Source organism: Plectropomus leopardus, chromosome 19, assembly GCF_008729295.1.
Source record: "Plectropomus leopardus isolate mb chromosome 19, YSFRI_Pleo_2.0, whole genome shotgun sequence".
NCBI lineage: Eukaryota > Metazoa > Chordata > Actinopteri > Perciformes > Serranidae > Plectropomus > Plectropomus leopardus.
Window position 1 is genome coordinate 16,710,865 of NC_056481.1, and position 10,070 is coordinate 16,720,934.

At 40.4% G+C, this 10,070-nt stretch overlaps 1 protein-coding gene across 1 annotated transcript; it reads left to right on the forward strand.

Moving 5' to 3' along the window:
* Positions 1-448: 448 nt before the first annotated feature.
* On the forward strand, positions 449-9,947 carry atp6v0cb (ATPase H+ transporting V0 subunit cb). The gene is made up of 3 exons (XM_042508592.1): positions 449-719; positions 6,462-6,645; positions 8,910-9,947. The coding sequence occupies exons 1-3, from the start codon at positions 653-655 to the stop codon at positions 9,112-9,114; spliced, it is 456 nt and encodes a 151-aa protein (XP_042364526.1). The 5' UTR covers positions 449-652; the 3' UTR covers positions 9,115-9,947.
* Positions 9,948-10,070: the final 123 nt, after the last annotated feature.

The following is a 10,070-nucleotide window of genomic DNA, read 5'->3' on the forward strand; positions in this document are numbered from 1 at the left end:
GATTACATGCACTTTGGCTTATGACATGTATAAAGTATACTATAAAGTGTATTTTCTTGATTTTGGCTGAAATAACACAAAATATATTTTTTTCATTAGCCTGGCAGTGTCTCCACACCCTCTTTGCTTATCCCCATCATTTCATCCTCCTGCTTTTGAAGGGTGAATGCGTACATATGAAAGGGGAAGCCTGCAGCGGATCACACCAAAGTGATGCCCAATAGGGGTGACCTTCAAAAAAATATGAAAAAGAAACAAAAAACATAACACACTTTATTTGAATAGAACGAGCCATTTATCTTTTTAAGTCGCCATTTCTTGTTTCACAAAGTCGCCGAGTGGCACGGTGTATCATTAACGAACTTTGTTTTAGTGCGCCCCCCACACCCAGTCGATGATAGGTTTTATCCGTACGGCCAGTCAGGTGATATTTTCCGCTTCGCCATTTTGTGCTGCTGCGCCGGGTATTTATCAGAAGAGTCGTGACTATCCCGTTTACACTGCTAGTTAGGCGGACAGACGGTTCCTGGTGTACTCGGTTTCTCCTCTCAAGCCTGTGGCCTTCGATTGGTTTCGCAAAGTGCGATTTTTTGAGTCGACGTTGTTAATTAATTTTGTATATTTAGTTTATTTTTATATTGTGTGAGTAAGAATGTCGGCGCCTGAATACTCCCCGTTCTTCGCAGTGATGGGTGCCTCTGCGGCTATGGTGTTCAGCGGTAATTATCACACGATTACACATCATATTTAAGCTGTTTGTCAGTTACCAAGTGTCTCTTTGTGCGTTTGCTGCTAACCCTTTCTGCATTTATATCACTCCCAACAGGATGCTTTGAACTGTCAACCACGGTGCGTGTCTTGAAGCTCACTTGTAAAAGCCTAGCCTTGCTATGTTAACGTCGCAATGCTAATTTTGAGCTGTCATTTATTTAGACGTAACAACTAGCTGGGGCAGACAGTTACATTAGTTTAGTTGTAACACGCTTGTGTGTAGTATTAGTTTTAGTTAGATAGTGCGGCCTTTTTTCGCCTTTCTGCTTTTCAACGACAAACAGCAAAGACGAAGCAAAAGTAGTTAGCTAGCTGATGACGAATGCATATGTTAGCTTTGACGTTAGCTTAGCTCGGTTCTGTGTGTAATATGCTTCATCTGATCGGAAAGGACCATACAATGAATGATGCTGACTGATCAGAAAATGTAGCTGAACTTTTATAGCAGTGTTAAATGGTTTATAATGATTACAAAAGTGTCGAATTGTATTCTTTGTATCCCTCATGCTCGTTAGCTCTCCACACCTAGCAGGAGGTTTATGGGTTGGGGGTAAATCCCACATTTTCTGCCAGATTTCACTGTAACTGTTGCTGCCTACAGGGTTTATATGTGCTAAAAGCATTAGGTGATGTTTTATGTGGAAAATATGTTATGTAGAGATCATGATCCAATGGCATTGAATTATTGATTTGACGTCGTTCTGCGTAAACTGCTATTTTGCTCAATTTGGCATCAGTCAAGTAAGTGGTGTCTCATCTACTTTAGTGCAAGTTATTTTAATCTGAAACCCTCTTTTTCTTACAACTATGCCATTGGAAACCGAATCAGCTGGTCAACTTCCTCATTGCTCAAAGAAATGACACAAGGTCACATGATAATCACATGATAAGACTTCTGACTTGGAATTACCATCCGATTTTATGAAATGTTACTGTATTGCAAAAGTTTACAAATTAGTGGTGAACCTGCTCAAAGAAAATGTGGGAACTTTGACTAAAGGTGCAGGATGTGACACTTCTGTTGTCTGTTTTTGCAAGGAGGTCAGAAGTGGAACATACAGTGAACTTTGAAACTGGCTTCTTTTTTTATTGGTCATATGTGTTTTATGGATGCTTCCCCAGTTTATAATTTGTCCTCCATTAAACTAACACTAGAGCTACATCGTGTGTATAATATGCTGTATCACAGCAAAGGCCCATGTGACCAGGGTGACTGGTGGGATGGGTGCAGCTCATATGGGAAATCGACAAGCTAATAATTGACCATGTTGCAGAGGGCTTGATCCGCTGTAGCTCGAGGCCTTTTTTGGCTAAACAGTCTCATTTATGGCAATGAATGATGTATTGGTTTGCGTGTAGGGAAATCAGTTAATGACTACAGTGTAAGACCTCTAAATCTATTTAGAAATAGCTTTTTCCAGCAGAATAATCTTCACCTTTCTTTTTTGCCCCTCATCATTAATTGATAAATCCACATTCCTATTTAATAGTCAGTGAAAAGCATGTATTTACATGTTTTTTTTGTGTGTGATGTTTTCAGCTCGAGATTCAGTGTTTTTAAAAAAATATCAGAGAAATCCGACCTTGTAACTTCTATGTTATTGTGGGACCACAATTAGGCAAAATATTTCCTTATAATAAAAAAGTTCTGTGCTATATGATCTTTCTATTGTCTAGCCATAACAGGAAGTGAGAACCAGCTGGATAGGCAAAGGCGGTTGGTGGCGTCCCATGAGACTAGTAGTACTACTAGTGAAGTGGTGAAGGAGTGACAGCTGGGGAATTAGCTAGTAGTGAATGGATCATGCTGGGACAAGGAAGGAATGAGGTAGTGGTCGGATGGATGGGATACTTTATCATTCAGATTTTAGCATTAATGATCTTACAGTGTTTTATGGAGTCACTGATATAAATTAATTGTAACTTGTTTTTTTTATGTTACCCACTTAAAAGTACAGAAGCTGAATGACTATAGCTGCAGTCAGTATCATAATCTGTCATATTTTGGGGTGGCTGATCTGTTATCAAGTCTGAAAAATCTGAACAATAATGACCAATTCATATCACAAGTTATCCAAGTGGATGGCTCAAATATTCCCACCCTAAAAGGCACTTCTTTTGCAGTATTTGGCAATTACCTGGTACAGGCTGCAAGTTGCTGCAATCTTATGGTGTCAGGTGATTGTTGTTGTTTCAGGGTTAGACAAGTAGCATCCTTAACAAGACTAGAACCACCACTCTCCTGATAGCTGTGCTGCAATTATGCAGCACCTCCATGCCCCCCATTTCTATCTTAACTATGACGGAGGATAAGGGCCACGTTAAAGGGAAAAAAAGCTAGATTTCAAAAATAATGTCATAGTATTATGAGAATAAAGTCATTTTTTTACAAGAAGAAAGTCGTAACTTTACGAGAATGAAGTTGTAAACCTGGGTTTGCTGGATGAGCAAAACCGTTAAACGTCCAACGTGTTTAAAATGACATTACCTGTTGACTGTGTGTGGCACGGCACGACACCGGGGACAATGGTTGCCAAGGAGGCCACCTGTGCTCTCGCGTGTTTCATAGTTTGCTGGCAATGTGTTTATTTCTTTTTCGCAAAATTACAATTCTATTCTTGTGAAATTGCAACTTTTACTTGAGTTTATTCTTATAATATTAATTCTTTTTTTAGTCGAAATATTATGACTTTTTTTCTCATACTATTACAGCTTTATTTTCAAAGTCTCTTTTTTTCCCTCAGTGTGGCCCTAAAACTGTCATACTTTAGTCCCTATTTCCTGCTTTTTCTGCCAGCAAAGTTTTATCTTGGATAACTGACATGACTGATAAATCTACTCATAGTGATTGGTTGATGATGGCATCAACTTAAAATACATATTTGCTATATAGCTTAATCTTGCTCTGCAGCCATCTTCATTTCTCTGTGCAGTTGTACAGTGTGACCGCCAAGTAACACATAATTTGTCACCAAGGAATTTATTTTTCTACATTATGGTTGTTAATAAATGGTGCTCTTAAATTGCTTGACCTTTAATATGCGTTCATATCGTCTTTCTCTCTTGAACAAACACCGTTCATGAAAAAGTGACGACAGCATGTATGCTCTAGACATCCCTCAGCTTCTGATGTATTGGTCAGCAAATTTAATGATTTCTGCATGCAGCCCCACATTTTTACACAGTGTAGGCCACGCTGGTTTTCTAAGTCAGGTGATGTTTTTACAACCATGAGCTTCCTGATTTTGTCCTTTCCTGAAAATCAATGCTTCCCCATTTATCCGCTAGTGAGAGCAGACCAGCCTGCTGCCCATTGCGTGGGCTTATTGCATGCAAGATCATCCCCAGCCAGATGCACCTCCTGCTCTGACATCACAAGACGTCACAAGGGCATCCCATACATCAAATATTCTGCAGAGAGTAAAAAAAGAAATAGGGGGAAAAAAAAGCTCTTTACCTAAGCTGACGGGATTAGGATTAAAACCCAGAGGTTGTGCCTCCACATCACTGCCGAAGCCGCTCTGCCACACATCAAACCTTTAACAGTAAGGACAGGATGACAGTGTTTGAGGTTTCCCCGTCAACCCTCACCCATCACACCTCAGCGAGGCCAAGCTTAACAAGAGAGAATGGAGTCGGAGGATAACCTTACTGACGGTAACATGTTACGCTGGCCAAAAGTATCAGCTATTGAGAGGAGTTCTTTTGTTTCCAAAACATTGTCTCAAAGGTGTTTTCTATGGCTAAAATACAAGGTGTATTTTGGGAAAAAAATATTTGAACTGTAAGCGCTATCTTGGTCACTTTTTATATTGAGTCGCTGAGGTAGTTTGTGTTTCCCTCCTCATGCAAGTCAGTTTGTTTGATGTGGTGTGTCATATAGTTTTTGTTGGATTTAAGGGATTTAGTCAGGGCTTGCAAAAAACAGCCCCAGCAATACTTAAACACATCTCCGTAAACGGGCAGGAGTGATTTAACCTTGTATCGATAGCATCAGTCGGGGGATGAATCACTATAAGTAGATGGGGCCGTGGCTGGCTGCCACCTGCACATTTGAAGATTGGCCTGCATCATCTCCCTGTCTGCTTCTAGATCTGTTTGCCAAAAAGCCTCACAGCGAGTGTTAACCAGAACTATCTGCAGGGTAGCTCGGCACATTGTCCCAAGAAATGAGCAAACACAGGGCAGGGCCCCTCGGGCTATATGCACAAGGCTGTCCAAGATTTTATCTCAGCAGACCTTTCACATTTAATCATCATTAGTATGTTGGCTATGATTAGTCAAGAGAACTAATTCACCAGGTCCTCGTTTATGCGCTGATGGCAATGACAAGAACAGCAGCGCAAATCAAAGGTGCATCTTTGCTCACTTTTTTATGGTACTGCGCAGCAAGGTAGTTGATGTTTTACTTAGTTACATAAGTTTTACTGACTGATCTGTTCACAAATTGCATACAAGCAGCCACTAGCTTTGACCAGATGATGGCTTTAACTATAAATCTGTGAAAATATAAAGTGTCTTCAACTGCTGCAGGAGAAATTACATCTAAATATGTGTTAAATTCTGCTGGATAATGAAAGCCCTGCCACAGCACGTGTAGACCAATATATTTGATGCTATGTGGGCATAGGTGTCTTTGAGCTTTGGCTTTATCTTTTGTTTGCTGTAGTTAATGAAATAAACACATTCATATACACATGCGTGCACACACACCTCTGATAAGAGGAAATGTTGTCAAACCAGCCTGTCTCTGATTCATGACAAACTGTCTTGCTCCGACGGGCTTCACTGGATATTGTGAAAGACTCGTGCTTGTCTAGTCTTTACACACGTATATTTATTGCACGTTTGTCCGTCCTGGAGGAGGGATCTCTCCTGAGGCAAACTTGTGATTGAGGTATATAAATGAGGTCGGTGTCATTCAGTTCTCCTTTGTTTTGCATAGTTATAATCAGTCCTTCATAGATGGCTGCTGTTCTATATGTGGTTATATGTGGCGTCTTATTTCAGAGCAGGTTGGTTATTGATTTTTCTCTTTCACTCTCCTCCTGCAGTCAGACGTGGTTGTGTGTGACGTAGGTGGAACGATTCGTTCTCCTCGGCGTCACAGGCTGACGGAGCTAATATGCTGACGAAGCTTTTTGTTCTCCTCCTTCCCTGTCACATTACAGTGATGCTAGCCAGAGACTAGTTTGGATTAAAGATTGCACACAGCAGATGTGTGTGTACTGCTAGTCCCTCCTCCGCTAATTTTATACTGATGTGGTATCCTTCTTTTCTCTTATGATGTCAGCAGTTCCCTGTGTGCTTAAGCCTAATGAGGCTTTTTCATTCAGGGTGATTTACAACTCTGCAGCGGTCTGGGAGGGTCTATTCTGAAATCGCAAGGGCTGAAGCAGTTTGAGGAGATGAGACATAACATGTGACTAAGCAGGTTTTCGGTCTTGTAGTGTAAGAAAGAACAGGATTATTTCCCTTTTGAGATTACAGGCAAAATTTCCCAGATGGAGCCACGCTTGATTTTTAAGGGGAACAGAAACTACTAGTCGCCCGATTATTTACACATCTCTTATTTTACCTTTGTTTCAACTGTGCCCTGTGGTTTCTGTCGTCAGTCTACTTCCTGTAACTGCCAATGCAGTGTGTGCACTCTGATTTCTTTAACTTATCTTCTCTCTCTTCCCCACAAGCCTTGGGAGCAGCCTATGGCACAGCCAAGAGCGGTACAGGGATAGCCGCCATGTCCGTGATGAGGCCGGAGCTCATCATGAAGTCCATCATCCCAGTGGTCATGGCGGGTATCATAGCCATCTACGGCCTGGTAGTAGCAGTTCTGATTGCCAACCAAATCACAGATACAGTCACCCTCTACAAGTGAGTTCAGTTGACCACAGTTTGTGTTCATTTCCTTTGTTTTTCATTTCCTTATGATGCATTTGTCAACAAATTGTTTAGATGTTTTTTTCTTTCCTTATTTGATTTGGTTTGTAGAAATCAAAGGTTTTTATTCTGAGACAAAATTGAGAAGGAAAGGCCCATTTACTTTACCTGTCAGTTTTGGCATAAGCAATAACAAAAACCGATAAACAAATGCAAACAAGCTGTTGTTTCTTTGTTATTTTATCATAATAAAGCCCCCAAAGAGACCAGAATCAACAATTCATTTTTCCTGTTGACAAATTCATCAGTGTAGCCACCGCCCTTTTGTAGCTCCACTAGATCTATGAATTCAAAACTATTTAACACACTCTGTGAAATATACATCAATCATCATAAATCTTGTCTCATTTCAATGTAACATGTTGTTTAAAGCACAGAATCATAATAAAGGTACAACAACGCTGTGGCCTTAAGGGCCGTCCAAACCGCTGTAACAGTAACTATAATGATAATGATGCAAGCATCCACACTGAACCAAACATGCTGTAAACTGTGGCCCAAAGCAGCTTAGAAAAAATGGATGTGGATGACCTGTTACTGTCAAATGTTGCACAGAGAAACAAAAAGGAATACTGTCAGCTATCAGTAATCTCCTCCTTACCGTTAAAAATGACAATAATGGTAAGAAAAAACATTTTACTGATTCTAAGAGTGAGCACGATTGCATCCCAGATGTCTGTCTTCTTGATAGTAGTTTTATAAAAGCTGTTTGTCAAACAGGGGTGTTTTTTGTTTTATTTTTACCCCAATGATGAGTCTCTCTGCAACGTGATGCCATGTTGAACTTGACACCCTGTAAAATCGGAGGGACTTTGTCTGGTTGCCAGTGTTTGTCATTCATTAAATCACTCTGAAAGTGAGCTCAACTATATTGTTCACCACTGTCGTCGTTATAGTTGTGTGAACTTTGCAATCCATTTGAGTTGGAACAATTATTAAAACGATAGATTTAGTCGTTTTCTGTGTGGAGGCCCTCTATCCTGTAAATCTGACTGGTATTTAACTTGAAAATATGAGCATGTCTCCAATGAGTGTGTACTGTATTCACTGTAATTCCTTTTTGGAGAAAAAAAATTGTTCACCTTGAGAGATTCTTAATGGTTTGTTGTTGGGTCAGTTTAAATATTGTAGCAACAGTAAATCGAGCAGAAACGGTGGATGTGGTTACATGAAAAACTGTAGCCAGCAGACTGTTAGGGCTGCGCATTAATCCAATATTAATCACAATCACAATTTTGGCTACCCACAGTAAAATAAACATGCGGGCTCAGCTAAAAAAGAAAACTGCTGCAAATCAAATCAAGCGCTTCCTAAACTAACAGCAGCCATCACATTTAAAGAGCTGACCGCTACACGAGCACCGTGCAGAGGCAGATTGTGTTAAATTTTCCCTCTAAACAACCATCATTATCCGTTGTTTGGAAGTATTTGGGATTCAGGAGAGAACAAATCATATGCAGAGAGTGCATGACGTTTGTGTTTGTGCCGCAAAGCAATATAACTAACTTATTAAACCACCTTAAAAAAACTCTACTCTCACTTTGCCGTTGCAAACATTACCTCACTGACTGCCCGTCCTTTAAGCCACATCAGACATCCATGACGGCGACGCTGCAGTGTATCACAGTACCGTGGCCACTGTAAAAAAAAAAAAAAAGAAGAAAGAAATGAAAATACAGCAGCAAATATGTAGCTGTAGGAGGTGAACTTAATTCAGCGGAAGAGCCTTATTTTAGATTTTATTTGGATGCAAAGATTTGTACATTTGCAGGAGCGTAGCATAACATGGAAGTAAAAGCAGTGCTATTTATTTAAACGTGAAAGTGCGGTGAAAATATTTTGTCACTAAAAGTGAATAATCTTGATCTCAGTATTGATCAAAATAATTGTGATTATCATTTTAGTCATAATCAGTGCAGCCCTGCAGTCTGTAGGGACAAAACCCAGACCTTCAACCCCTCATCACTTTAACAGCTTTTAAACCACAGCCCTGTTATTTGTCGTATATTATGTTATATGTATGTTGTAAGACAAACCATTTGCTCCATGCTGCATTTCAGGCTCTGATCTCAGCTGCACAGCTATAAACAATGTTCTGACTTTCGCATGTTTTGTTAAAATTCTCTCAACCACTGAAATTGTTAACTCAGATCCTCAGCATCTCTTGTTCTGACGAACACTTGTCTGTGTGTGTTAAGGAGTTTCCTCCACCTGGGCGCCGGGCTGAGTGTGGGCCTCAGCGGGCTGGCAGCAGGCTTCGCAATCGGCATTGTGGGTGACGCGGGCGTGAGGGGCACAGCTCAACAGCCAAGGCTTTTCGTGGGCATGATCCTCATCTTGATTTTCGCCGAGGTCTTGGGTCTCTACGGGCTCATCGTCGCCCTCATTCTCTCAACAAAATAAACACCCAAAACATCTCCACTACAAGATCTGTCCTTTATGTTGCTGCTGGAGAAAAAGTGTAAAACGGGGAAAAAAAAAAAATTTTAAAAAAAAAAAAATCTCTGCCACTCAAGATGAAAGAAGTGAAGGCGCGGGAAAAAATTCAAATGGCTCCATAAATATGGTCTTATCTCAACAATGTGTACAGTCGTCCCAATTTGATAGTCAACTTGTAAATGCGCAATGTAGTGATTTGTCTGTCTTGTGTGCGTGTGCGTGTGTTTCAAAATTGTATGATGAAGATTCCATTTTATTTCCCTCCACTTATTTCGGGCCTTGAGGCCAGCTGAGGCAGCTCGGCCTCTGGTCTTAGAGAGCTGACCAAAGGGCCGCACAGCTTTTTCTCCTCCCATATCGACTCGGGAGTTGACACAATTTCTGCATTAATCTTGAGGATCTATTTGTAAAGAGAAATGTATATGGACTTAAGATTTTTTTCCACTGATTTTTATTTATAAGAAATTGTTCATTGAACTGTTTAATGCAGCAAAAGTCTTTAATCCCCCCCCCAGGATATATTATACATATATACAGTCATATAAATATCTACATAGATAGATTTAATGCACTGTGGGTTAATTGTGATAAGTGGTTGGAATTCCTCTGGATGTAATTCTTGGTTTAATAATTAAGATTGCCTTTAGTATGTTGCTGGTGAAGTGGGAGTTTTTGTGTGTAGCTGTATTCTAATCATTACGCAAACATTCTCAAACTTCAGTGTTTTTCCTGTAGTACTGCTGTTTGCATTAAAGGTGTGTGTGCCCCGTGTTGGGTCTCACAAGTGTAATTTCCAAGTTCCATCTCCTCTCCATCTTATTCACCCACTTCCCCTCCTCATCTGTGGCTGTACCTCATCTCTTCCACATTCCAGCCATTAAGATCCTGCATGGGTTTCCGTGTTTTGTTGCTGTTGGATA